A 27,978-nucleotide genomic window follows, 5' to 3' on the forward strand; every position below is an offset into this window, starting at 1 on the left:
CCCTCCTCTTGCCCGGGACCATCCGGGGCTTGCAGGGTGTGAGTGTTCTCCAGGTACAACATGGCCGTGAGGAATTGTCGCCAAATATCAGAGTCGTTGAGAGTTGAATTGAAAGAGATTTTCTACGATACCCTCAAACGTCTTAGGAGGCGTTGACTGCTCGTGCTGGAACCAAAACGACTTGACTTTCGATCGGCCTATGCGATTGTGCCTCATCGATAGATAGAAATGAGACTAGAAGCTCATGATGATGGAGGGTGTCAGAGGGTGTCAGAGCTGCTGAGGAGGCCGCATGTCATGGTGTCACACCCCGAAGCTTTACGGCTAGCACACCTCTACAGCGAACGCTCAAGGCTCCTCCGATGCTAGATCCACGTGGAGTACAACATGAGGAGAGAACAGACCCTTCTAGCTGCAGAGGCTGATCCTTATCTAGGCTAAGGGAAGGACTAGGGGAAGTGCTCCCTGATGCACCAGCACACTCGCCCCTCGCGAGCTCTCGCTTTCCCGGAGTACTCCACATGTTAGTGGGAGTGTGTGTAGCATCAGAGAGGTATCAAGTTGTTTCACTAGCAGGTAGATCAACGACACTTGTCCCTCGTGTCGTTATCAAACTGTCAGAGTTCTCGCTGTTCTCAACCTCTCGCACTAGCAGTTGTGGGGCCCGTCCAGCCCCCATGGCCCCAGAGATCGCTGAGGCTCTGCGAATACAAGCGAGTAGCTCATGACTCGCAGCTCCTGATCATGCTGTAGCGCTTGTCAACGAAAGAACCACACAGAGATAACAAGTCACCTCGACCGGCAGAGCCGCTGGCTCAGGCTGGTGGCTTCCTTCCATAGCTTCTGCTGTTGCCTCCTTGCTTGTGGACACCAGGGGAGGGAGCTGCTCCTGCTGCTCCTGCTGCTCCTGAAAGGTTAGGTCAAGAAATAAGCCTCGCTCGCTCTCATGGGAATACCGGAGAAGTCTCGCCAGCTGGCTTTTCCTGACGCTCCTTATGATCTTTCTCTTCCCCTTCGCCTTTCTTATCATCATCTCCTTCGCCTTCGCCTTTCTTATCATCATCTCCTTCGCCTTCGCCTTTCTTATCATCATCTCCTTCGCCTTCGCCTTTCTTATCATAATCTCCTTCGCCTTCGCCTTTCTTATCATAATCTCCTTCGCCTTCGCCTTTCTTATCATAATCTCCTTCTCCTTCGCCTTCCTCCTTATTATCTTCCTCTTCCCCTTTGTCTTCCTCCTTGTCCTCATCCCCTTTGTCTTTGTCTTCGTCGTTGACTTTGTCTTGATACTCCAAGGAGGATTTGAGCTTCTGCGGTCGCTTCTCCTCGCTGTCGGTCTTGGAGCTCTCAAGGACCAACCGATTCTGTTTCTCAACCATCTGTGCCACATGTCCTGGTGGAATCGCGTCCAGATGGGGTCTGTCGGTGTCTCCTCGATCTCTGCCGATCTCTTCATCATCTTCTGAGGATGACGATCGGGAGGAGGCGTCGGCCATCGGTGACTCCAAGTATGGTTCCAGGCCCTCATCGTTGACCTGATTCTCCTGGGTGTTTGCGGGCTCGGGGGCTGGAGTGACAGCCGGAGACGCTCCTTCCTTGAGCTTCTCGGCGATCCTTCTCCTGTAGTAAGCGAACAAACCTGCAGCCACCAGCGCCACCACCCCGCACGAGACCGTCACGCCAACGATGACAGGCACCTTGGAGCTCTTGGTGTCTTTTGTCGTGCCAGGTGGAGTAGAGGATGCAGCAGGAGGAGGAGGAGCTGCTTCCTTGGGGCTCGGCGACTGATTCTCGGGAGGCTTTCGTAGCACGGCGTACACGGAGAAGTGAAGTATTTGAGCAGTGAGGAGGTTCTGCTGAACATCGACCCTGCTCTCCACGTATTCCCATTGTTTGGTGAGGGAGTTCAAGTAGTACAAGGCCACAGGCTGCGCGACCAAGTCCGTGACGTGTGATGTTGAGAGTGAGAGCGTGAGAGGCTTCAAGAACGTGGCGCCTGTTGGCTCCAGCACCAGAGTCGGCCCGACTGACGACCCAGAGGCTAGCGGGACTCCAGCATACAACTTGACGGTCATGTCTAGGGTCGAGCCGTAAAAGTCCTTGGGGAAGGTCAGATTTCCCCAGCTGGCTAGGGAGACTTGGCCGCCGAGAGATCCAACGACTACGGCTGGCTGCACCAGGAGAGGGGTTAAGGTCTCTGCTGTGCAGCTGTCGCCGACGACCTCACCCAGGCAGAGAGTCTCGCAGTGAGGGCCGAGCATCTGAGGTTTGCAGGCTGTGGTTGTCGAGGAGGAGTTGACACATCGGGTCCGGAGTATGCTGTTGCCGGGCTGACATGTGAATCCGCTCTCAAGTGTGCAGGACTGACTGCATCCGTCCTGACTGACTCGGTTGCCATCGTCACATTCTTCTTTACCAGTCACTCGCCCATCACCTACAAGTCAAAGATGTCAGGGCGAGCAATTATGACTTGCGCAAAGTATCTGCAACTTACCACACACGCTGACAGAAGATACCGAGACAGCAACTAACCCTGTCTCTTTGCATGAGCACTGGGCAATGTTGGGAGAGAAGCCAACAGGCGAACAGGTTTCGCTGCTCCAGCCTTGTTTCCACATCACACAGTTCCATAGGATGCTTGAGAGGTCTGATTGAGAAACAGGGATTCTCGCGTCGTAGTCGAACTGACTGACGGAATTCCGGACGCCGTTGAGGTCACTGATGCCTAGGATGAAACCATGCGAGTCTGAGATGAACGTGTCTGTGTTGGTCGCTAGCGGAGTCCTCCAGACATACATGAACGTGTAAAATGATGCGCTTTGCTCGCTACTGGCTGGAACAACAGCAGAGCTGCCAGCTGAAATGTTTGCTAGCATGAATAGTGACTCGACAGCAATGTCTTGAGGGTGCAAAATCTTTGTGAATGCGGATTTCCACTTGTAAGTAAAGATGTGGTCGGTGGTAGGGACACAAGTATGATCACAAACAAGGTTGTTCTTGATGTCAATAAAGTCGAAGATCCCGTGATACATCGCAGTCGCAGCAGAAGTAACCAGCATGCTCATACATCTCGTCTTTTCTGACATCGACAACACAGATTGCTGCAGCTGATCTTTAAGTGTGGATGCAATGAAGATGATTGTCTGTACCGTTGTTCTCTCTAGCGAATATTGCAAGACTTGCGGGATCAAGATGGTTGTGTTGCTTAGAATCTCAACGGCAGCGACAGTTGCATCCATCGTAAGCGGTTCTGAACTGTTGACAAGGAAGAAGAGGGTCCCGATGTTTTCCAGCAAGTTCCCAGCTGATGGCACTTGTTTTTCAATGATTCGCAACAGTGAGAGGGTAGTGTTGCTTCTGATCAACGCGCTTTCTGACAGCTGCACATCATTGACGCGCAGAGAAGCTGCAGCTCGACGGCGACGAGCGAGAAGCGTCGAGCTGTCTCTCGAGAGCTTCTGCGTGAGGGATATGGCATAGTTGCTGAATTCAGATGTCTTCCCCAAGAGAACGAAGGAGTCCAGCGCCTGCTGCGCTACGACGGGAGAGACGGAGGGGATGGGAAGCACAACGACGAGATCAAGGAAGTAAGTCGACTGAGCGCCGAGGCTGTCGATGGCGATGACGGAGATGTTGATCTCGCCTGAGGGCAGGTAGAGGCTGCGCATGGGGGACGAGGATGGAGCCAAGGAGGCTTCGGTTCCGTTCTTAACCTTGTAGTTGAACTGAAATGAGAGCGGCAGATCAGCGTCGCTGAAACTTCCGCATTGTACCACAAACTGTGTGTTCAACTCGTACCCTTGCGTCGGCTGGACGCTACACTGACCCCCCGAAGGAGCAAGATTCACTCGGAACTCAAAGGAAGCTGATCCCTGGCACAGGCCGTTACACACCTGACCTTCTTGTGGCGACTGGTAGCTTGTCAGAAGGACTGTGTATCGACGGCCCTGAACGAAGGTGGAGGAGGACAAGAAAAGCTCGTTGGTCGTTGCTGGCAAGACCGTCGCAGTCCCTTGGTCGATGAGCTGCCACTTGTAGGAGCTGCAGGAGGTGCAGGAGTACTCGAGGAGGTTCAGGGTCTGCAGAGGGTTCAGAACGTTCTCTCCCTTGACGAGCATGGTGGAAGGGGATGTGAGCGTTGTGAGCGGTACGAACTCTTCGACGAAGACCATGGAGACGCTGGTGCTGGCTGACCTGGAGTCTTTCATGACCTCAAGTGAGAAAATATACTGCACGTTGACTTCAAACCCGTCGGAAGACATGGACAGCACAGACGAGCTGTCGAAGACCAACGGATTGTTGCTTTTCCGGTCCCTGCACATCATCCCCTGCACCTTACACGTCCAGGTGAATTTCAAGTTGACGTCAGGCGAGCTTCCTCTATAGTCGGGATCTTTTGAATCTCCCGCATCCAAGGAAAGCTTTTGCGAGCGGCCGATCTTGGAGTCTCCGTTCTTGACAATGGCAATGAGATCGGAAGCCAAGAGAGTGAAGGAAGTGCTGACGGCAGTCTGTGTCGGAGGAGTCGTAGGCAGCGTCACCGTCAACTTCAACTTATACAACCCGGGGACCGCGAGCGTTCCTTTGGACAGAAAGAAAGTCGGAGAGTTTCTTGCCAGCACAGAAGCGGGAATGCCATTGTTAGTCGCAGCGTTATCCTGGTTGACTTGCTCCCACTTGAACTGCAACTCCATCTCCTCGCTGCACTTGGAAAAGGCTGTCTGGGCCCCAAGCAGGATGTCATCCGATTTCTTGTACAAGTCGAACCCTGACAAGCTGACGACAGGGATGGGCAAGGATGTGCGATAAAACTGCAGGCTCAGTGTTTCGCTCTTCGTTCCAAGAAAGTTCACCCCGTACACTTGAATGCGGTAGGAGCTCTGGGATTGAGCGAGGTCGGAGCTTGAAATCACAATCTTGTCGCTCACAGTGACTGCAAGTTTGGATTGAATCACATCAGGGCATCCCATGCAGGTCCAGGAGAAGGTCAGAGGCCTTGACGACGTTCCTAGAGCCATGATCTGAGCATCGTCGCAAGGGCCAACCTCCTGGGGCCCCAAGAGTTGAAAGACAGGTTTGATGAGAATGCTGGGACTTGCGACCTTGACGGTTCCACTCACGTAGGGGCCGAGGCCTGACACGTGCTTGACGAGGTTCATCTTGATCTGAAGGTTGTCATTGACAGCTACTGTCGCGTCATAGGACAGAATGATGCTCAGCGTCTGTTCGTCTTGCCACGTGCACTTGGCTGACTTGCCAAAAGGTTGAGAGGTGCCAATTTCGAGGAAGGATTGACATGTTGACAATTGAGCCACAGGGAGAGAAAAGATATTGGTACTTTCAGAGAAGACAATCATAATTGAAGATCCCATCGCATCGAAAGAAGCTGACAGCACGGAAGGAGCTGCAATGTACTCAAACTTTCCACTTCCTTGTAAGGTGCTCATCCCCGCCATGGTCTTCGCGTTGGTAACGCTCAGGTCTATCACTGTGGACTTGGAAAAGAAGCTATTGGCTGGAACAGCTACTATCACAAACGTTTTCTGCATGGTGGAGTTGACTAACTTGCCCATAACTGCATATTCTGTACCAAAACTGATTGCCAGACCTGAGAAACTTTGAATTTGCCCGATATTCGTGACAGCGATCAACAAGAAGTCAGTTCCATCGACTCCTCCCTGACAACCTCCTGTCACTTTGATCGGGTCGTCGAGACTTTGCATCTGAAGACGGTTGCAAGTCAGCTGTACGGTAGCGTCATAGGACTCAAAGAACAAAGCTGCCGTTGAGTTGTACCCGTCAGACACCGTCAAAGTAGCCTGCTGCAGACCGACAGGAAGGGCAGGCATCAGAAACTCGACGATCGATTCTCCAGAGAAAGAGTCTGATTGTACAACACGATTGACAGTAGCTTGCTGCTTGCTACTGAAAACGACCGAGACATCAGTCTCGGTCAATTTCGTTGGGAAGTGCGAGAATATCATGGTCACGATGGCACCCCCTTTCAGAGAACCTCTCGACGGGATCATGCTCAACACTTTCGAATCCGGACGAGAATAAGAGAACTGACTGGTCACTGTCATGTCAGCTTTCTCTTGCGCGTTCGCAATCTTTGTTGGAATGATGGACAGCTGAATGCTTCCTACGGATTTGTGACTTGGAGATACACAAATGAAGTCATTGTATCCCAAAACTTGCATAACTCTTGCTTGTTGAGAATCAAACACAACTGAAACATCTAAGGCTGTCGAGATTGCAGGAAAATTCTTCATTGAAATCTGGACAGAGTCTCCGCCCATCACTGACGACTGTGTTGGATTTACCGAGATGATTGATGGCATGAGAAAATACGAGATTGCCAGGTTCTGAGGAGACAATTTTCCGTTTTCCAATTGCAGAAGCACATCTGACCCATCAGAAGATACGGGGGCTTCAATTGCAACCTGCTGAGTACAAAATGTTTGGTCAGTGCAGGTAGACGTCCTAGTAGCCTTCAACTCTGACTTCACTACACCGGAGAGTCTTGAGGGAAGAAAAGCATAGACTTTCAAGTCGTCGTTGGTCCCGTAGAAGGAGATGAAGATGTTGGTTCCTCCCTGAGAAGAAGCTCGTCGAGAGGCTAATGGTGCTGGTGCCATAAACTGAAATTGAGATGTCAAACCTCCACACTGATTCTGATTGCTGGTAATACAGAATTTGATGGTTCCAACAGAGGAAACATTCGGCGTCAAGAAGGTGAGGAACCTGCTGCTTGTGTTCTGAGTTCCTTGTTGACCAACATCTGTGACGGTTACGATCTGCCCCTCGAAGCTAGCGAAGAGCTGACTGTTGGCGATAGAGAACGAATTGTATACCACGACATTCACGCGAGTGCGGGTAAGAACTTGACCGGAGCTGGGGAATACGTAGCCAATGTAGGGATTTGCTGAGACCTGAAAGTTCAACGGTATGCTGAAAGTCTCCTGGTTGGCAACGCGTCTGACTTGAATTCTCAGCTGATACTCGGAGCTTGTCAGCCTTGCGACGAAAGAAACTTTGAGAGTCGCAGACCCTAAGGTAGCGCCAAGGAGAAGCTTGAACTCCGCTGGGTGAGTCTGGTTGGTTGATGAAACGGCTTCGACGTTGCTTAAATCAAAGTAGGATGACCAATCGCTCAGTTGAGCTTGGATTTGAATGCTGTCGCCCTCCACAAACTTGCTTGGGAAGTAACTCAACACTTGAGGGTTCGGTGGACTCTGCACATAGATTTGAAAAGAGTTACTCTTCTCATACCCAGCGGCCCAAATTCTTCCTGTAAAAATACCAGAAGACGCTGGTGTCACGAAACTGATGTTCATCTTGGTCAAGGCATTCGTGCTCGACAAGACCGTTACGGTTGCGTTTGGATCTACGCTGAAGTCGATGTAGACTTGAATGCCTCCTTGCGTTTCAATCTTAGGGAAGTTTTCAAGGTCAAGCAGGATGCTGGATCGCTGCAAAGTTAGAACTGGACTTGACGTGCAACTGTCTGGCCTCGAGGACGTACATCCAGGGTAAATCGACACGATGTTGGGAGGCCCTTCGATGTCTGCGATGAACTCAAACGGTATCGATAGGCTTCTTGTAGTCAACAGATCCACAACCTGAAACGTGGAGACACACGTGTAGTTCCTTCCACAACAGCATGGCGACACGTACTGGGGTAAGGTGAAGTTCATGGAGGTAAGCCTTATCGTAGAGACCACAGTGATGGCCAACGGAACCCCATTGTACAAGAGCTTCAATCCCCCCGAATAAGCAGAAATGAGAGTGTCTGAAGCGATCGATATCAGCACTGGACTTCCCCCTTTCGTGCTGCCTGTAGATGGGGATGACGAAATCAAGCGCATCGCAGTGAAGGTTGAGGAGTCCAAGCAGTATTTCATATCACAAGACGTGGTCATGGGGGGGTCGAACTTGAGAAGGTAGTCATTGGCTAGGTAACTTGACTTTGCTGCTGGGCAGAAGACTCGATAGTTGCAGGGAGGCTGCATCTGCAGCAGAAAACTCATCTTGACTTGCTTATAGAGCAGATGCACGTCTATGGTAGCGACACTTGTGAACTGAGCCTGAGGAGGAATCTGCCCGATGAGCGACACTTCAGACTGAGAGATGGACACTGCTGAGGTGGGATGGAAGCTTGTGTTTCCCAAGTTGAAGAGCCAGGCGCTGGTGTCGGGATTGGACTCGAAGACGTTGGAGACTGTGATACGTACCAAGTCACCGCCAGCAGTCGAAGCCATGGTAGGGAAGACAAGAGAAACGCGAGGAACACTGCTGGAGAAGTACTCGAAGGGAAAGATCACACGAACGTCAGGCGCTGCGATCAATCCCACAGATATGTTGACAATACTCGTAGTGTTCCAGGGGGGGATGTTGAACGACAATGTGACCTTGGGAGCAGTCGACGCAGTTGCTGCAACAAAGAAAAGGTCTACAACTGGGAGAGGCTTGATGTCGTTGATTCGAATTAAGTATTTACTGCTAGCAGATTCTTGGAAATTGCTGATAGCGACCGTGCAGAGGGTTGCGAGTGACACGTCACCGCTTGAAACCGAAAGATACTCCAACTTCGGTGTGAGGTCAGGCAGAAACACATTCGCAAGAACTGGCAATGCTTGACCTGCTTCGTTTTGTGCCACTATAGAGACAGAGTACGTGACACCAATCGCAAGCTGCATCGTCACATTGCAAATCTTCGAGCACTCACTGCTCTTGACCAGTACAGTGGCTGTGAGAATGCAACTGGATCTGCACTCTGTGAATGAGACTAGAAAACTTCTTGCAGAGTTATAGGTCTCCCCTAATTCTTGTCTGGTCAATGAAAAATCCGAATGGTTCCAAGTTATCAAAACGAATCCATTCCTCGGTTGTTGATACTGAATGTTGAAGACTGGTGAAGGAATTCCGATAAGAACCATTGTAAATACTTTTGACGAAGATGAAATGCCCCCATTGAGCACACCTCCATCATCTCGCAAACTCACCTTCCAATCAGATCTTCCGAACGTCCCAGTTGTTCTGGAGAAGGTTAAGAGACCCTGCTGGTCAATCCTAGGAAACTCGCTAAACAAATCAGACCGACCAGACAGAAGGTCCATTTCAAACGTCATGTTCTGTTTGCTCTCATCGGGTGGCCCTGCAGAAATATCCCAAGCTATTGAAGATGATATGATTCCAACACGTTGATAGACTGTAAGAGATCCGATCATGGAAAAGCTCGGGGGGTCGTTGACCGGTACGATGATGATCTGCAGTGTGCGTGTCGCTGACCATGCCTGCCCGTTGTTGTCTTCTCCCCCGTTGTCATGCAGCTGTATCGTCCAGTTGGACGTGCCTGACATGTTTGGATTCGCCTTGAGCATGAGCGTCCCGCTCTGGTTTAGCGAGGGTGCGACCTGGAAGATGCCAACGTCTGCCCCCCCCGTCCACGTCATGCTGAAGGTCAGCGACTGCCAGCTCTCGTCGCTTGGCCCTGACGAGATGCTGTTGGCCAAGCCGGTGTAGACGTACAAGCCAGCGTCCTCCAGGAGGGTGATGACAGGCTGCTTGAGCAAGAAGCTTGGAGCATCGTTGACGGGGACAACCTTGATGACAAACGAGTGCTGTTGCGAGACGTTGACGCCTCCGAACCGCGTGCCACCGTCATCTACCAACAACACCGTGCAGTGAAATTCCCGTTGACATTCAAGGCTGTTTGGAAGGTGAGGCTGCCGTTGGTCGGGTCGATGGAAGGCAGGCGGGTGAAGGCAGCCGGCGAGCTTGAGGATACGATGAAAGTCAGCTTCTGCTGCACCTCGTCGAGAGACCCAGCAGAGATGTCATACGCAGCCCCGCCTATCGTGACCAGGCCGGCGTCCTCGAGGCGTACGAAGGTCGAGACGATTGAGAAGGTAGGGGCCACATTCTTATCCTCTAGCACGATGCTCCGGTTTTGCTCAGGGCTCTTCCCTGCGATGTTGACCGCCGTGATTGTAACGGCTAGGGTGGACTTGGGAAGGACGTCATCAAGAACGATGCTGCAGACACCCAGACAGACCGTCAGGTTCTCCATCCTCTCGAAGCCGTAGTAGCTGCCGCTGGACGCTCTCGCATATCGCCCGGAGACGTTGAAATGATACTGGGCCGCTTCAAAGTCCTGGCCGGGATCTTTGTATGACCACTGAATGGACACGCGATTGAGAGAGATCTGAGTAAGGACGACGTCAAAGACGCTTCGAGGTCTGCTCACGACTGCGAGCTTCAAGGCCTGCTTGGTCGACACGTTGACTCCGCCGTTCATCGTCCCGCCATCGTCACGCGCAACAACAGAGAAAGTAGTCAAGCCTGTTCCCAACGACGTGGCATTGAAGGATAGAGTGCCGCTCGGAGATATCGCGAGGGTGTTAAGGAGGAGGTTCTGAGGCCCGCCTAGGAAGGTGACGCTGAAGGAGATGTTCTGACTGAGATCCTCGTCAGGAGCTCCCAAGGAGATGTTGCGAAGAGCGTTGGGGACGAGGTTCGATCCGAGGTCGAGGAGGAGGAGGAGTTGGCTAGCGACGACGAAGCTCGGGGGGTCGTTGACCGGTACGATGATGATCTGCAGTGTGCGTGTCGCTGACCATGCCTGCCCGTTGTTGTCTTCTCCCCCGTTGTCATGCAGCTGTATCGTCCAGTTGGACGTGCCTGACATGTTTGGATTCGCCTTGAGCATGAGCGTCCCGCTCTGGTTTAGCGAGGGTGCGACCTGGAAGATGCCAACGTCTGCCCCCCCCGTCCACGTCATGCTGAAGGTCAGCGACTGCCAGCTCTCGTCGCTTGGCCCTGACGAGATGCTGTTGGCCAAGCCGGTGTAGACGTACAAGCCAGCGTCCTCCAGGAGGGTGATGACAGGCTGCTTGAGCAAGAAGCTTGGAGCATCGTTGACGGGGACAACCTTGATGACAAACGAGTGCTGTTGCGAGACGTTGACGCCTCCGAACCGCGTGCCACCGTCATCTACCAACAACACCGTGCAGTTGAAATTCCCGTTGACATTCAAGGCTGTTTGGAAGGTGAGGCTGCCGTTGGTCGGGTCGATGGAAGGCAGGCGGGTGAAGGCAGCCGGCGAGCTTGAGGATACGATGAAAGTCAGCTTCTGCTGCACCTCGTCGAGAGACCCAGCAGAGATGTCATACGCAGCCCCGCCTATCGTGACCAGGCCGGCGTCCTCGAGGCGTACGAAGGTCGAGTTGATTGAGAAGGTAGGGGCCACATTCTTATCCTCTAGCACGATGCTCCGGTTTTGCTCAGGGCTCTTCCCTGCGATGTTGACCGCCGTGATTGTAACGGCTAGGGTGGACTTGGGAAGGACGTCATCAAGAACGATGCTGCAGACACCCAGACAGACCGTCAGGTTCTCCATCCTCTCGAAGCCGTAGTAGCTGCCGCTGGACGCTCTCGCATATCGCCCGGAGACGTTGAAATGATACTGGGCCGCTTCAAAGTCCTGGCCGGGATCTTTGTATGACCACTGAATGGACACGCGATTGAGAGAGATCTGAGTAAGGACGACGTCAAAGACGCTTCGAGGTCTGCTCACGACTGCGAGCTTCAAGGCCTGCTTGGTCGACACGTTGACTCCGCCGTTCATCGTCCCGCCATCGTCACGCGCAACAACAGAGAAAGTAGTCAAGCCTGTTCCTAACGACGTGGCATGGAAGGATAGAGTGCCGCTCGGAGATATCGCGAGGGTGTTAAGGAGGAGGTTCTGAGGCCCGCCTAGGAAGGTGACGCTGAAGGAGATGTTCTGACTGAGATCCTCGTCAGGAGCTCCCAAGGAGATGTTGCGAAGAGCGTTGGGGACGAGGTTCGATCCGAGGTCGAGGAGGAGGAGGAGTTGGCTAGCGACGACGAAGCTCGGGGGGTCGTTGACCGGTACGATGATGATCTGCAGTGTGCGTGTCGCTGACCATGCCTGCCCGTTGTTGTCTTCTCCCCCGTTGTCATGCAGCTGTATCGTCCAGTTGGACGTGCCTGACATGTTTGGATTCGCCTTGAGCATGAGCGTCCCGCTCTGGTTTAGCGAGGGTGCGACCTGGAAGATGCCAACGTCTGCCCCCCCCGTCCACGTCATGCTGAAGGTCAGCGACTGCCAGCTCTCGTCGCTTGGCCCTGACGAGATGCTGTTGGCCAAGCCGGTGTAGACGTACAAGCCAGCGTCCTCCAGGAGGGTGATGACAGGCTGCTTGAGCAAGAAGCTTGGAGCATCGTTGACGGGGACAACCTTGATGACAAACGAGTGCTGTTGCGAGACGTTGACGCCTCCGAACCGCGTGCCACCGTCATCTACCAACAACACCGTGCAGTTGAAATTCCCGTTGACATTCAAGGCTGTTTGGAAGGTGAGGCTGCCGTTGGTCGGGTCGATGGAAGGCAGGCGGGTGAAGGCAGCCGGCGAGCTTGAGGATACGATGAAAGTCAGCTTCTGCTGCACCTCGTCGAGAGACCCAGCAGAGATGTCATACGCAGCCCCGCCTATCGTGACCAGGCCGGCGTCCTCGAGGCGTACGAAGGTCGAGTTGATTGAGAAGGTAGGGGCCACATTCTTATCCTCTAGCACGATGCTCCGGTTTTGCTCAGGGCTCTTCCCTGCGATGTTGACCGCCGTGATTGTAACGGCTAGGGTGGACTTGGGAAGGACGTCATCAAGAACGATGCTGCAGACACCCAGACAGACCGTCAGGTTCTCCATCCTCTCGAAGCCGTAGTAGCTGCCGCTGGACGCTCTCGCATATCGCCCGGAGACGTTGAAATGATACTGGGCCGCTTCAAAGTCCTGGCCGGGATCTTTGTATGACCACTGAATGGACACGCGATTGAGAGAGATCTGAGTAAGGACGACGTCAAAGACGCTTCGAGGTCTGCTCACGACTGCGAGCTTCAAGGCCTGCTTGGTCGACACGTTGACTCCGCCGTTCATCGTCCCGCCATCGTCACGCGCAACAACAGAGAAAGTAGTCAAGCCTGTTCCTAACGACGTGGCATTGAAGGATAGAGTGCCGCTCGGAGATATCGCGAGGGTGTTAAGGAGGAGGTTCTGAGGCCCGCCTAGGAAGGTGACGCTGAAGGAGATGTTCTGACTGAGATCCTCGTCAGGAGCTCCCAAGGAGATGTTGCGAAGAGCGTTGGGGACGAGGTTCGATCCGAGGTCGAGGAGGAGGAGGAGTTGGCTAGCGACGACGAAGCTCGGGGGGTCATTGACGGGACGCACCACAATGTGCAATGGAATGGGAGAGTAGTGGGTTCGGTCTCCATCCACGAGACTGATGTTCCAGAAAGCGTCTCCCGAAGCATTGCCTTCTAATTGCAGGTGAAGGCTTCCGTTTAAATCCAATGACGGCGTTACCTTGAACAAATTGTTGCTAGATTCAATCATCGCACACTGAAAGAAGCCTTGTGAACTGACATAACTGATGTTGGTTGCAACAGAAGTAACGAAGTCAAGCTTTTTGCTATCTTCATCGGTAGTCAGGAAGGGAAGCTTCAGTACGAAGAATGTGACTGACTTCTCGGATGAAGGAATGTAGACACTCGTCGTCGAGATGTTAGTTGCCATGGGCTCCTGTGACGGCATCGCATAAGTCGGTTCGGGTGTGGTTGAGATTACATCCGCAGCATTCGGCATGCCGGTTGCCTTTGGGGGCCATGCTGGATGAGGCAAGTCACCGAGAGTGATGAGCAACTTGCCGGCAGACGACACGTCACACTGAGGCACTTGGTTCTTGTACAAGCCATTCCAATCCTGTACCGAGTCAATGAGGTTGTTGATCCGCCAGCTGACCAAGATGTATTGAAGCAAAGCTGTCAAGGCTTCATAGTTCTTGGAGCTCTCTAGTGCCCAGGGAAGGGAGAAGCGAGTCGACCTCAAGTCTCCGTACAAGGTGATCCATAAGGGGCCATGGAAGCCGAGGTCGACCTCGAGGCAGGACATGCGAGTCTCGTCTCCCCGCATGTCTCCATCCGACTCCACCAGTGCAGTTACAACCACAGCAGTTTTCCCTGAGACTGCCACTGACATGGCCACATCCAGCCCGGCAGTCGCAAGAGCAAATCGTTTCAAGAAGCTTGCTGGAGTGTTGTCAGGCATGTCTCGCAGGACAGCAGATGCTTTGACGTGTAGGAGGGAAGGAAATGAAGGGACGAGAAATCCGAGAGGAGCGCCTCTTCTTTCCAAGACGTCTACAGCCCCTGCATACTTCCCTCCGTTGCCCAAGCTCAAAGTGACGATGTGATCCAAGTCGACCTTGACTGGCGTGTGGGGTATAATCAGAATCGTTGTGATGGATCCATTTAACAATCTCTGTTCAGAGTTCCAGTCGTAGTCACCTCTCCCGATCAGAAGGAAGTTTTCCTCACCATCCTTTCTCAATCTGGCGGTAACTCCATATGGTCCAGCGTTGAGACTGTACGATCCCTCTGCAGCAATTGCATACAGCTGGCGGTTGCTGATAGTCAGAAGATTTGTTACGGTCATGTTGGCATTTAACCCCTTGCCCCTCACATCATATTCAGCGATCAAGCTAAGGTCAATCAGTTCGTTTCCTAGAAGAGCGGCTCTTGAAATCAACTTCACCATTCCCCCTGGTTTGAGCATGACTAGCTCGCGGAGATCTCCACAAACATCCAGGGCAAACCAATGTCTCTCACCAATCCAAAGGCTGGCAAGAACACTTCCATGCGCATAGTCCCATCCTCGGCTCAACAAGCCTTGGATCACAAGATCAATAGAGGTCAACTTACTCTCAGCCCAGCTACTAGAAAGATGGATTTCAGACGGAAGGCAAGACCAACCAAGACAATCACCCGAAGCATTTGCAAACCCAACAAGATTATTAGATCCAATCAGAGCATTCAGTGAACTACTCCCTGCCAAACGAGCATCCGACACCACTCCATTGAGAGACATTTCTATGTCAACCTGCCTCTTCTGGTTCCACAACGCTACCAGGCCTGGAGCCAGGTGCAGCTTCCTTTCTGTCTTGGGCTCGTCGCAGGACGGCCAGCAGCTTCCGGAGCTGCACGACAAAGAACATGCCCTGATTTGATGATAGTATGTGGAGAAGGTCAGGCCTCCGCTCGACTCTAGGCTGCCGCCTCCTGCTAGCGGCCCGAGCCCAAGGCTTGTCGAGTAGTTGGCTGCGAGCAGCTCCTCTCTCTGCGTCACGTCATCGAATGTCGTCCCGGCCTCCGTCGACGAGCTCGAGGGCCACGGCGTGTACTGGTCGGTCTTGGTGTACTTGCCTGCTATCGACCCCGTCCAGTCGACCAGAGGCTCTGAGTCATAGCCCACATGGAGCACGCTTGACCCGTCCAGAGCTTCATTCAGCGTCGCCCCGTCAAGCGTCATGGTCATGTCGATCTTCTTTTTCTGGTTCCACAACGCTACCAGGCCTGGAGCCAGGTGCAGCTTCCTTTCTGTCTTGGGCTCGTCGCAGGACGACCAGCAGCTTCCGTAGCTGCACGACGAAGAACATGCCCTGATTTGATGATAGTATGTGGAGAAGGTCAGGCCTCCGCTCGACTCTAGGCTGCCGCCTCCTGCTAGCGGCCCGAGCCCAAGGCTTGTCGAGTAGTTGGCTGCGAGCAGCTCCTCTCTCTGCGTCACGTCATCGAATGTCGTCCCGGCCTCCGTCGACGAGCTCGAGGGTATCGGCGTGTACTGGTCGGTCTTGGTGTACTTGCCTGCTATCGACCCCGTCCAGTGCAAGAGTTTGTTATTTTGGAAAAGTAAAGTGACATCTCCATTCATAGATAGCAAGTTTGCTTTCAAATTGTTGATCAGATTTGCATCAAAGTAGATTAATTTGTGATTGTTATCCTCTACATTGAGCACTGCTCCGAAATTCCCATCTAATAGGGACATTTGTGGCCAAGATGCTCCCGCATGGATGTTCCAGTTCAGCAAGCGATGAGAATTCAATTCAAAGTTTATCTTTCCTTGCAAATCAACACTTCCTTGCCCGGGCAATATGAAACTGAGGCTCGTATCAGTTTTTAGCAGAGATCGGTTCTCCCATCGAATGTCTGCAAGAAGGAAGATTCCTTCGAATCCGTTGTTTCCAGGCTTGTTGTCTCCTAGGAAGAGGGTCACTCGGAACTTTTCTTTTCGATCTTTTCTATCTTTGGCAATAAGATTGATACTTATTTCATCATTTCGGAGTACTAACCCTCCATCAATGCTGCCGTCCAGTATCGTTGAGTCCCCGATGCTGAAGCTGACGCTAGCCAGCCCTTCGATCTTCCCCATCTCTCTGACCTCTCGTGCTAGCAAGGCAGCATCTGCCATGTACCAATCCTGGGAGCTGGTTTGCATCTTGGAAGACAATGTCCAATTCAAAGGCAACAAGAAGAGTTGATCCACCTTGTTAAGTTGCCGCCTAGCTGCAGTATTGACCCACTCCCAATTCATGGTGCCCTGCGAGTCAACAAGTCTGACAATCGCAAACAAGATGCTTGATCCCTCTAGACTCCCCGTGCCGGTTTTACTTGCAATCCCGATGTCCACTTCCAACGAATGCTTGACGAGTACAGTGCTGCCTACCTCAACGTCCAGGGCACAAATCAGCGAGAGACTGTCGTCTAGGACATCGAGGTACGGTTGACTTTGCCCTGCATTGAATCCAATTAGTTCGTATGCCCTGACCAGGTCAATCTTTGTGAATTCGGCGACATTAGCATGACCATATATAACCGGATCACCTTGCCCTGATAAGAAGTAACTGATGTCCGCAAAAGTTATTTCCAAGGATGGTAGTTTATGAGGATCAAAGAGAAATGAAAAATTTGGTATCTTTTGTTCTGAAATCAGATTGTTTTCCAATGAGCCACAAACCTGAAGTCTCCATCGCTGAACAAAATCAGCTTCAAAACAATTCAAATTCTGATTCCCAACCCATCCGGATCGAGGATGCATCTTTCTATGAAAATTTGTCTGCACTGGATACAGCTTGATGAAAAATGAATTTCGGCTTCCCAACAGATTCCGGAACAACGCTGAGCTCGAACCTGATGTCAAAAAGGTAACTGAAATCCCAGAAACAGGATGAGTGGTCAGATAGTTCGTAAAGACTTGTACAATTGGCCGGATGCTGCTGCTGTTGCATTTTCCATGAGCGCAAGTAATGAAAAAATTTGCTCGTGTTCGAGAAATCTGATCGAGATGAGTAGAGCCATTTCCCTTTTGCGAGATCAGCAGCCACTGGGTGGGTAAAGTCCCAATCCTTACAACTCCATTCGGTTGCTTTGAGCTCGATTCCTGGAACTGTGACTCGGTCCCATAAAACGCTTCGGCCCCTATATCAAAAGAGATTTCAGGGACGTGAACGTATACAGCAGAAATCAATCCACTCGAATCAAAGATTAAGGGGAGTCTGGGTTTCAAGATCAGAGCAATCTCCTCTTTAGGAACGACGAACATGCTTGCAAAATCCTTGAGATCTTCTGCTTGAAAGAGATTCAGAGCAAGGTTCAAGACAGAGGCCAAGGATTGTGAATCGGTAGATCGACGTGAAATCTTCCCCATCTCATAACTCAGGAATTTCGTGAGGTTTCTCGTCTGCGTCTTCTGATACAGACCCCAATAGAGGTCGGCCTTCACCTCAAGGAAACATTCCACCTTGAGTCTGAGAAGCGCCCCATGCCAGGACATGAACTGCGAGAAGTCGACGTCGGTGACGTTGACACCTCCTCGGAGCGACTGAGAGTCAGAGCTCTGACCCATGACTTGAACAGGCCCGTCGATGTTGATTTGCACAAGGTGCAGCCAATAGTAAGTTGCCGAGAGGAAAGAAACATTGCAAATCGCTGATTCAAATTGAATGTCATGCAGCATAGAAGCCTGCGAGGGGGCGGTTGCGGTTGCATTGAACACGATCGCATCTCTTTCAGAGGCGACATGCAGAACAATTCCTTGAGGATGAAGCATCATGTCTTTCTTGGGTAGGGTGAAAACGACGAAAATCGCAATGCCAGCCAAAAGAAGCAGAATCAGAGCAGCAGCTGCGAGGTACCGGTATCGACGATTCGAGACTTTCTTCATTGCCTCTTCCTCCTCAGGAGACTCCATCTTGGAATTATACCAGCACGCAGGGTCGAGCAAGATACAGCCTTCAAGGAGGAAATCACGCGGGTGGATTGAGGGAGTTTGACGCAGAGGAGAGAGCGAAATGCATGAGGAGAGATCTACCAGAGGAAGGGAAGGAGGGAGAGGTGAAGGAAGTGCATGCTGGGGTGGGGGAAAGAAGGAAGTAAAAGAAAGTCGTCAAGCAGGGGGATAGGTGAGGCTGTTGACGTCACGCTCGTGGAACAAGAGGGTACGATGATACCCTTCTTGTAATAGAGACTCACCTATAAAAACTATCAGGAGCTCATGGATCCAATGCCGTGGCCTTCGAGTGAACCGTCAAGTTTGACGGATGGGGGTAGGGTAGACCCGGCGTCGACCGAGGGGTGGGGTACTACTAATAATCTTTTTTTCGGCGACAGCACCCACCCTGTCCATACCACGAGGCTCCACCTGATGCCTCCTATATGGAAGGGGTGGTGGGTGACGCGTCATTTGAGTTTTAAAACGTCAACTTGTAGTAAAAACAGCTACCTATTTGTACAGGAAATGTAGTACTGCTGTCCTCCAGCAGTACTGGAACTGCAGACTCAGTGCAATGGTAAAATAGGTACACTCGACCATTCGGCGTACAACTGAGTGACTTATAACTTAATAATTTCGGGTAAATAGATACAGTAGTTGAAGGCCTGGACTGAGTGCTCTGAGGCCGGACGTCAGCAGGGGGTGCAGAAACAATAATAGAGGTCTTATGGATGTCCCTCTGAATAGCGTTGGGTACTACCCCCCCCCACCAAGTAGTTAACCTTGAGCAAGGGGTAAAAACCTAGGTTAAATTTACATATGTGATGCTGGTTGTTTCTCCCCAAATGAAGATGTTTTCCCGAGCCCACCTCGCCGTGTCACCACATGTGATTCCGGAGGCACTGTTGTGAGCGTTACCGCCTGTTCAATTGGACCTTGTGGGGCCTCGATACGCCGCTATAATGCCGCTTTCAATTGTACAGAGTGCGCTAATGTCCGGCCTTTTTTTTTTACAGCATCCTTCTTTTTTTTTTCCTTTTTCTTCCCCTTCAGTACAGAAGATTACAGCCTTTTACTCAAAGTTAAGTCAAAAATCATTACGAGTATCAGATCACGTGACGTTCTTTTTAACCTGTCCTTTCCCGTGCAGTGCCCGAGTCAAATCAAGTTCAGTGAACGCTCTACGGGACGGTCGGTGACCGGGCCCGGCCCGATGGGCCCACCGGTCACCCGGTGCCGGCGCCACTGCCGGCGATCTCAGTGAGTCACAGAGGATCACACCCGTGTAAAAGCAAACATGGAGGGGTGGGGGTGGGGGTCTTTGCAAAGGTTCATACCACGGGGTGTTTTTAGTCTTAAGTGGAGTTGAAGAATGGGGTGGGTACATGAGACCCACGCAAACTTATGGGATGGGGTTGAGGTTCCAAGCGCCCATGCGAACGAAACTAGAAGCTCTTCTCGCTCCCTCTTGCGACTATCTGACCTCAACAAGCCCCACTCCTGCTTCCTCTTCCTCCCTCCCCAACCTCACTCACCCCCTCCCGCTCTCCCTCTCTCTCTCATGCTCCCTCGCCGCCTCTTCCCCTCGGTTTCCTTTCCTCCTCTCTTCCATATTTGTCATCGTTGTTAAGCCCACCCCCGCTCCCCTGCGTATTTCCCTTTTCAAGACTCATGCTCCATTCCTGACTGCCATCGGCATACCATACCTTATTCCTCCCTTTCGAATTCACATCAGATAACGAGGATGGCAATTTTAGCTGCAGAATGTTTCACATACCTCCTTCTTTACATACCTCATGTCCTTTCTTGATGTCTTATTTGTTTTATGCTGTATTGTCACGGAAAATCATCGATCCACTGCTAATTCATCAGCTGAACATCAAGTGCAACCTTTTCATAGTCACTTTCATGCGCCTTGTAAGATTCATGCAGCTGTTCTGAAATGTTTTTAAAGGAATGGTGCTCCAAGACGGTTTCGGGGAAGTGGTCGTGCTGTTCGGATCGCAGACAGGAAACGCAGAGGCGATCGCCGGCAGGATCAGCAAAGACATCTCGAGCAAGGGAGGGTCATGCTCGCTGCTGTGCATGAAGGACTACGAGAAGATCGACCTGACTCTGGAGCGAGCTGTGATCGCCGTGGTGTCTACGACAGGGCAGGGAGACGCTCCGGAGAACGCGAGCAAGTTCTTCCGCTTCGTGAAGGGGAGGACGCATCCCAAGACGCTGCTTGGCGCGTGGCGGTTTGCGGTGAGGAAGGGGAGAGAGGAAAGGGGAGGGAGAGCGCAAAGCCAGTGAGGACGAGCGGGGAAGAGGCACAGGGGAGGCTGAGGGGGCAGGAGAGGCAGCGGAGAGGGGAAGGGGAGGAGGGAGATAGATGACGAGGGAGGGAGCGCAGGTGCTGGGGCTCGGGGACACGAACTACGACCAGTTCTGCAAGCCAGGCAAGGTTCTAGACAAGCGGCTGGAGGAGCTGGGAGCAAGGTAGGGAGGGGAGAGGAGGAGAAAGGACAGGAGAGGGGGACGGGGAGACGAGGGCAGGCGGGGCTGGGCGAGGGAGAAAGGGAGAGAGGGGGGAGGGAGAAAGGGAGGGAGGAGGACCGGGCAGGGGAGGAGGGAGCAGCTAGGAGGGTAGGAGGGAGGGAGGGCAGGTAGAGAGAGGCGAGGAAGTCACGCTTGGCGGGCAGGCGGCTTGTGACGGGTCCATCGGGAGCAGCGGGAGAGCACGGAGGGCCAGGAGGAGCAGCAGACGAGGCTGAGGGGGGCTTGAGGCGACGGTGGAGCCCTGGGTACAGCACCTGTACAAGGTTCTTGACTCCCACGGTGAGCTATGCTTTCCTGTCTCTCCCTACTCACTGCCTTCAGGATGGCTGCAATCAGCCGTCAGCTTTCCGTCACCTCCCGCCCCCTCTCAGGCTGTCCCAGAGCTCCTATTGCCTCCTGCGCAGGTCGGCAAGGATAGTGAGAGCGCAAACGAGGTGAGAGCAGCTGGGACGGCGTCGTCGCTGATCGATGGAGGAGCAGGTACCCGACAAAGACAAGGTGCATCTGATTCAGGACATCGCTGGTGGCTGGAAGGAGGTGAAGGGTGGGGAGGCGCTTCTCAAGGGCAAGTACGGTGTGCTTCCTCGACCCACCGCGTTGAACCTCAGCATCGAGGACAGCATCGAGGACAGCAGCGAGGGCTCGTCGCAGAGTCTCTCCTTCGGTGCCTCACAGCCTGGTACAAGATGATGCTGTTCTCCTCCTCCCCCTGATTCTTTGCTGGCAGAGCGACGATATCCAGCGCGCGTGACGTCATGGCGATACCTGACCACTGAGGTGACGAAGAGGGAAAGGCGATGGCGGGGCTGACCCTATCGAGCAGCAAAGCGGAGATAGGATCGTAGTGGAGCTGGAGCTTGACATCTCCAACGTGGACTGGACGTACGCGCCTGGCGACAGCATCGGCATCGACTGCTGCAACGACGAGGAGGTTGTGAGGAAGCTTCTTGCCCGGCTGGGCGAAGACCCAGACCGAGTGGTGAAGATCAGCAGCAGCGCAGGAGGTCCGAGTGCAGCGCCTTCCTCCACTGCAGCTGTGCCGCAGCACCTGGAGGGGCTTGGGAGCATCTCGCTGCTGAGGCTGGTGCAGAGGATGGTTGACATCCGATCGATCCCCAAGAAGGCGGTGCTGAGGCTCATGGCCGATCACTGCGCCGATGCGGCAGAGGCAGACGACCTGTACCTCCTCTCCTCCATCAAGGGCAAAGATCGTTTCAAGCAGGAGATCGAGCTTGAGTGCCCCACCATCGACGAGATCCTCGAGCGCTATCCCTCCTGCAAGCCGCCACTTGCTCTCCTTCTGCAGGTTCTCCCCGCCCTGAGCCCTCGCTTCTACTCCATCGCCAGCAGCCCCCTCGTCCAGCCCTCGCGCGTTCGCTTCGCCTTCTCTGTGGTGCGCTGGAAGACGCCCAAGGGCGTGGAGAGGAAGGGCCTTTGCACCAACTGGCTGCACCTTCTCTGCACCGAGTGGTACAGCAAGTCGCAGATGGAGGGAGCCAGCAGCCCCGTCCTCAACGTCTTCATCGCACCCAGCAAGGAGTTCAAGCTCCCCGAGGACTCCTCCTGCCCCATCATCATGGTGGGCCCCGGCACAGGCGTCGCTCCCTTCGTCGGCTTCCTGCAGCATCGCAACACCCTCGCGGAGGAGAGGAAGGCAGAGCAGCAGTCGATGGGCGACAGATGCTTGGGGAGGTGGAGGGGGATGATGATGGAGCTCGAGGACGAGACGGTGGAGGCAGCAGCGCAGGGGCTCATGTGGCTCTTCTTCGGGTGCAGGCATCCGGATCACGACTACCTGTACAAGCAGGAGCTGGAGAGGCTCCAGCGGGAGGAGGCGATGCTCCTTTCCGTTGCCTTCTCGCGGCTCTCGGACAAGAAGGTCTACGTGCAGCACAAGATGGAGGAGGCGGGCGAGGAACTCGTGAAGCTCCTCCTCCGTCCTGACTCGCTCCTGTACGTCTGCGGGGACGGGGCGCACATGGCCAAGGACGTGAGGTCGACGGTAGTGAAGCTGCTGGCGAAGCACGGGGAGATGGAGGCGGCGGAGGCTGAGAAGCTTGTGACCGGGTGGATGCACAAGGGGAAGTACTTGCAGGACATCTGGTCGTAAATCGCTCTGCTCCTCTCCCTTCACTCGATGCTCCACTGCAGCACGCAGGCGTCGCGTCCTCCGACCGAGACGGCGAACTTGCAGGACTTGCTGATGGCGACTGACAGGCGTCAGCTGAGGACGCGATGCTCGTCATGCTTACCGTTGGTGACGAAGGACGCGTGACCCCCGTAGCTGGCGCCTTGACACCCGGCGACGGCAGGGTAATCGAAGATGCAGACCTAGAGGGTTGTGAGCGAGAGTGAAGGAGGAGGAGAGAGACAGAGACCTCTCGCTTCTCTGTGCCTGTGAGGAGGAACGTCTTGTCTTCGCTTCTAGCTACCGCCTTCACCTCTGCTTCCTGTCACTTCCTCTCCTCCTCCTCTCCCACCTCACCTGTCCCGCTGCTCCCAACCACTCCGATGCAGGTCCAGCTGATGGGTGACGTCATGCTGGTCCACCGCAGCCCCTGCAGCTCCTCGTCATCACTTTGGCACATGCTGGGCGGGAAAAACCTCGAGGTCCGCCAGGCGAGCATGCGGCTTGAGCACAGCCTGCTTCTCCTCCTGCGGCTGCTCCAACTTCCAGTAGAGAAGCTCGTAGGAGGAGTCGCAGCTCTGCAGCCACTCGCCCGTGTCGCTCCAGTCCACGTGGAGGATCGCGCTGCTGTGTCCCTGGCACACGTGCGTCCTTCGGTACTCCCCGTCCTCAGCCGCGTACACGTCGACGAAATTCTCTCGCGTCCCGACCGCCAGTCGCCTCCCGTCCTGGCTGTACTTTACGTCCGTGACTTCGCGCTTGCGAGCTTTCAACGCGGTGAGGAGCGAGGTCGACTTGTCCTCTCCTAGCGAGTACACCAGCACCGTCCCACTCTTGATGCCCACCGCGAGCTCGCGACCCTCAGGGTTCTTGAAGGCAACTGCCCGCCCTCCTATGCGCATGCCGTCCTCCTCCAAGTAGCTGAAGCTGCAGGAGGGATCGAGTCAAGTGGAAGAGACGGAGAGGAGGGCAAGAGACGGCAGGACTCACCTGAGGGTCTTCCTGTCCGTCAGGCTCCACACCCGCAGAACAGCATCATACGCGCACGTGGCGAACACCTCCTCCTGCGGGTGAGCAGCGAGACCCCAGAGCTCTCCTGTCGATGTCTTCTGCTTGACCTCCGGCGGGTCAAAATTCTTGCTCGAGTGACCCCCGGCGACCTTCTTGACCTGAGCAACTTGAAAGGTCCCGTCCGTCGTGATCAACCAGACCTCGTTCGAGCTCGTGCCCACCAGCACTGAGCTCCCCTGCTCTCCTGCTCTCACCGACACGCTCCGTATCCCCATCTTCTCGTCCTTCCTCCTCTCTCCCACCCCGGCATCCTCCACCTTGACATGTTTGAGGTCCCAGACCCCCACGGGCTGGCACTTCTCCTTCCACAGGCTCTCTGCCTCCAGCACGCTCACTCGTCCCTCCGAGTCTCCGCACACCAGCAGCTCCCGATCGTCCACCTTAGCCACTCGCAGCATCGCGTCAGGCCCCAGCAGGCCCTCCAGCTTTCTTACGGGTTTCCTCCCCTCCCACTTCCACACCAGCATCGACCCGTCGTGCATCCCCGTCACCACCTGAACCTCCGACGCTCCCGGCGAACGCACGAAGTCAACGCTCACCGCGCTCTCCGTCGCGCTGCCTCCGCTCTTCTTGGTCACCTTCCAGCGCTCCTTCCCCTCCTCCACCTCCCAGAAGCGAATGTGCTTGACCCCCACAGTCACAAACACGTACTTTCCCTCCACGGCAACGGGGGCGAAGGAGCAGGCCAGGATCTTGCCGTTGGGAGCGCCTTTCTCCTGCGCCACGTGCGCATCCCTGCCTTCCTCCTCGGGGCTCCACAGCAGCAGCATGTTGTCCTGGTCGCTACCGACAGAGATCAGTTTCTTGCCGTCATGGCTGAAGGAAAGGCAGCGACAGCCCCAGCTGCTCGAGAAGCTCCTCCTCACCCTCTGCTCTTCAGCCGACCACAGCAGGATGTTGGATGCTGCCTTCCCCTTCCCCTGCCGCGCTCCCTGGTCTGCCGAGGCGACCAACGAGCCGGTCGGGTCCATGGCCATGCAGGAGATCTCAGAAGAGTGATGGTGGAAGATGCCTTGCTCCTTGTCGCTGCCGTCATGCACTACCCCGAGAGCAGCAGCGGCGAAGACGTAAAATCCGTCCCGAGCAAACTGCGCGAAGGCAGAGCCTTCCTCTAGCGACTGACCCCCGCGGAACCCGTGGACCTGCCAGGAGGCGATCAGAGGAAGCGGAGGAGAATCAGACTCACATGCTGCAGCCTCAGTCGTCTGCTCGCCGAGCTCTTGACCTCGACGGGAGGAAGGAACCCATCGAACCCGATCTGATCCAAGGCCTTGAGGGTGCCCAGCCATGGCTTGACCGCCAGCAGCTCGTCACCCGCGTACTCTCCTTCAACCTCGAAACCACCTCGCATCTCCTCCTCCTCGTCAGCAGGCGCTGGAGACTTTTCTTCTTCCGACGGCCTCACGTCCGCCTCAACTTCGTGCTCCTCATCCTCCAGCTGCTCGTCTCGGAGCTGGGAAGTCGAATGTCCTCCATCCTCTGCCGGCAGACCTGCAGGCATAGCAAGGGCCGAGTCTCTTCCCTCCTCTGCCTCGCCTCCTTGCTCCTCACTCTGCACATCAAGTTGCAGCTGCTCACCAACACTCTCCTTCTTTGCCTCCTCCTGCTCCTCCTCAATTTCACTGATTTTGTTTTGTTCCTGTCTCGCCCGATCGCTCTCGCCTGTCTGCCTTTGCTCCTTTGCTTGCTCGTCCTTCTCTTTCTGTTCAGACTCGTCCGGACCCTCAGGCTTCTCGTTCACTTCCATCGCCATCAGCTGCTTCTGCTCTGCAACTTTCCTCTGCTCAGACTTTTCATCTGATACACATGTCATCATTATGATTCAACAGAACAGGCATACCCTGCTGCTGCTGCTGCTGCTGCTGCTGCTGCTGCTGCTGCTGCTGCTGCTGCTGCTGCTGCTGCTGCTGCTGCTGCTGCTGCTGCTGCTGCTGCTGCTGCTGCTGCTGCTGCTGCTGCTGCTGCTGCTGCTGCTGCTGCTGCTGCTGCTGCTGCTGCTGCTGCTGCTGCTGCTGCTGCTGCTGCTCATCCTCCTCTGCTCCTTGCTGCTGAGTCATGTGCCGAGGGCTCTCAGGGAGTTTCTAGTGATCAGAGCGTCAGGAGAGAAGTCGAGCAAGCTTCTCTCACCTCCCCGCATGCCATGCAGAAGCTTCCTCGTGCTAGCAGCGGAGACCCGCAGGAGCAGCAGAACTTCCTGAAAGGCGGCGGAGCCTCTGAGGCCGCAGGCTTGAAGCGAGGATGGAGCGACCTGAGCTTCGCCAGCTCCCCCTCGATCCGTTGCAGCCTCCCCATCAAGACAGTCGCTCCTGTCGTCTTGGGCATACGAAGATGCGGATGTTCTGTAGGAGGACGAGGGGCAGGAGCGAAACTAACGTGTGGAGGGGTCAACCTGGTTGTGGTAGTTGCATAGGGTAGGTAGTCAGGACGGAAGGAGGAGGAGGGAGGATAGACATCAGGACGGAAGGAGGAGGAGGGATAGACATCTGGACGGAAGGAGGAGGAGGGATAGACATCAGGACGGAAGGAGGAGGAGGGATAGACATCTGGACGGAAGGAGGAGGAGGGATAGACATCAGGAGGGAAGAAGGAGGAGGGATAGACGTCAGGACGGAAGGAGGAGGATGGTTGGTAGAAGCCAGCATGGAAGGCGGAGGGAGAGTAGGAGTCACTGCGGAGGGGAGCGGAAGGGGTCAGGAGTCGCCCCCTGCCCTTGTCCTGCATGGCCCTGGGACTCAAATGTTTCAATTTTACTCAACTGCGAGCAAGAAAATGCGCCATGCCGCGTTGGCTGCGATTGAACGGGAGGATCCTTGAGGGAGGGAGGAGAGGTCTAGGAGGAGGAGGAACAGGCGTGAGAGCGGCAGGAGGAGGAGCACGAGGGACAGCAGGATCGGCGGCTGTGAAGGTTGACCTGGAAGGCAACAGAGACGTCGCAAGGGGAGAGGGCGAGGCGTGGAGCGTGGACGGGCGGGTTGGAGTGCTTCGAGTCCTTGCTTGGCATCTCACAAGACGCGCGGGCGATGAGCGAGAAATGAAGAGAGAAGGTCGGAGAGCTCAGGTGGACTTGAGAACAGAAGCAAAGGTGAGAGCAGGCGAGTTGGGGAAGGAGGAAGTGGAGGATGGAGGAAGAAGCAGCCTGATATCGTCTTGTGTCAGGTTCTTAGCCCGTTGATCTCTCAGTGGAAGAAGCTCTACGAGCATGGCGAGGTCGATGCTGCCAGCTTCGCGGGTGCGTTCGTTCTCGCCTACCTGAGCGTCAGGCATGGGCGCTGGACGGGGGGTCGGCTGGATGCCTCGGCTTACGGGGGAGGAGCCGTGCAGGACGTCAAGTCAAGTCCCGTGCGGAAGTTCGAGGGGCTGGAGGAGCTGCTGGGAGACGTCTCGCGATGGTTCAAGGAGGAGGAGCAGGAGGAGCTGACTGTGCTCGATATCCTCTCAACTCTCAAGCTCGACGGCATCAAGAAGAACAAGGATAACCTTGCCAACCGCTCCCTCGTCTGCTGGCTCTTGGCTGCCCGCCCCTTCGTGCTCATGTTCCGCATCCCCTCCCCGATCGAGGTGCTCAAGATGCAGGCGAGGGGGGAGCGAGTGGTGACGATGTTGACGAGCGAGGAGGAGCTGAGCTCCAAGCACACGGCTCCTCTGCGGTACATGGAGGGCGAGAAACTGCACAGCCGGGATGCTCTAGAGTTTCTCGTCCACGACCTCGCGCACATGGAGAAGTTCGTGGACAAGGAAGTGTATGAGGAGCAGTGGGATTCTTCCGGAGCATGCTGGAGCTGGACGAGGAGGGGCCTCGCCGGTTCCTGCGGAGGTTCGGAGGGGACGAGCAGCTGTGGGCAGAGGTGGAGTACTGCATCTCAGACATGAACTGCTGCTGCACGCACCTGCTCAAGTACCTCAAGGCTAAGCTCTTCCTTGCCCGCGATCGCTCCTCCTCCTTCCTCTTCCACGCCTGCTGGGCCGAACTGCTCCGCTCCTTCGGAGTCGAAAGAGGGTCGAAGGAGGAGGAGGCAATGGAGGGCGTGGGGTTCAGAGCGATGCGGGAGGACGAGTCTGATTGCATCCGCAAACACTTCAGGTCGCGTGCGGGGCTGAACAAGTGACGAGTCGA

General features: G+C 54.6%; 3 protein-coding genes across 3 annotated transcripts; 2 read left to right on the forward strand and 1 right to left on the reverse strand.

Moving 5' to 3' along the window:
• Positions 1 to 648: 648 nt before the first annotated feature.
• On the reverse strand, positions 649 to 18,076 carry GUITHDRAFT_108698 (hypothetical protein; the record flags this gene model as incomplete). Its single annotated transcript, XM_005832354.1, has 5 exons — positions 649 to 747; positions 794 to 907; positions 957 to 2,434; positions 2,495 to 9,579; positions 9,681 to 18,076. The coding sequence occupies 5 exons, from the start codon at positions 18,074 to 18,076 to the stop codon at positions 649 to 651; spliced, it is 17,172 nt and encodes a 5,723-aa protein (XP_005832411.1).
• Positions 18,077 to 20,080: 2,004 nt separating this feature from the next.
• On the forward strand, positions 20,081 to 22,775 carry GUITHDRAFT_108699 (hypothetical protein; the record flags this gene model as incomplete). Its single annotated transcript, XM_005832355.1, has 7 exons — positions 20,081 to 20,371; positions 20,520 to 20,605; positions 20,809 to 20,944; positions 21,070 to 21,099; positions 21,146 to 21,344; positions 21,393 to 21,442; positions 21,489 to 22,775. 7 exons carry the CDS (start codon positions 20,081 to 20,083, stop codon positions 22,773 to 22,775), a joined length of 2,079 nt encoding a protein of 692 aa, XP_005832412.1.
• Positions 22,776 to 26,895: 4,120 nt separating this feature from the next.
• Positions 26,896 to 27,970, forward strand: GUITHDRAFT_108701 (hypothetical protein; the record flags this gene model as incomplete). Its single annotated transcript, XM_005832356.1, has 3 exons — positions 26,896 to 26,946; positions 27,021 to 27,666; positions 27,708 to 27,970. 3 exons carry the CDS (start codon positions 26,896 to 26,898, stop codon positions 27,968 to 27,970), a joined length of 960 nt encoding a protein of 319 aa, XP_005832413.1.
• Between the last annotated feature and the right edge of the window lie 8 nt (positions 27,971 to 27,978).

The sequence above is a fragment of the Guillardia theta genome (assembly GCF_000315625.1).
Source record: "Guillardia theta CCMP2712 unplaced genomic scaffold GUITHscaffold_35, whole genome shotgun sequence".
NCBI classification, from domain to species: Eukaryota; class Cryptophyceae; order Pyrenomonadales; family Geminigeraceae; genus Guillardia; species Guillardia theta.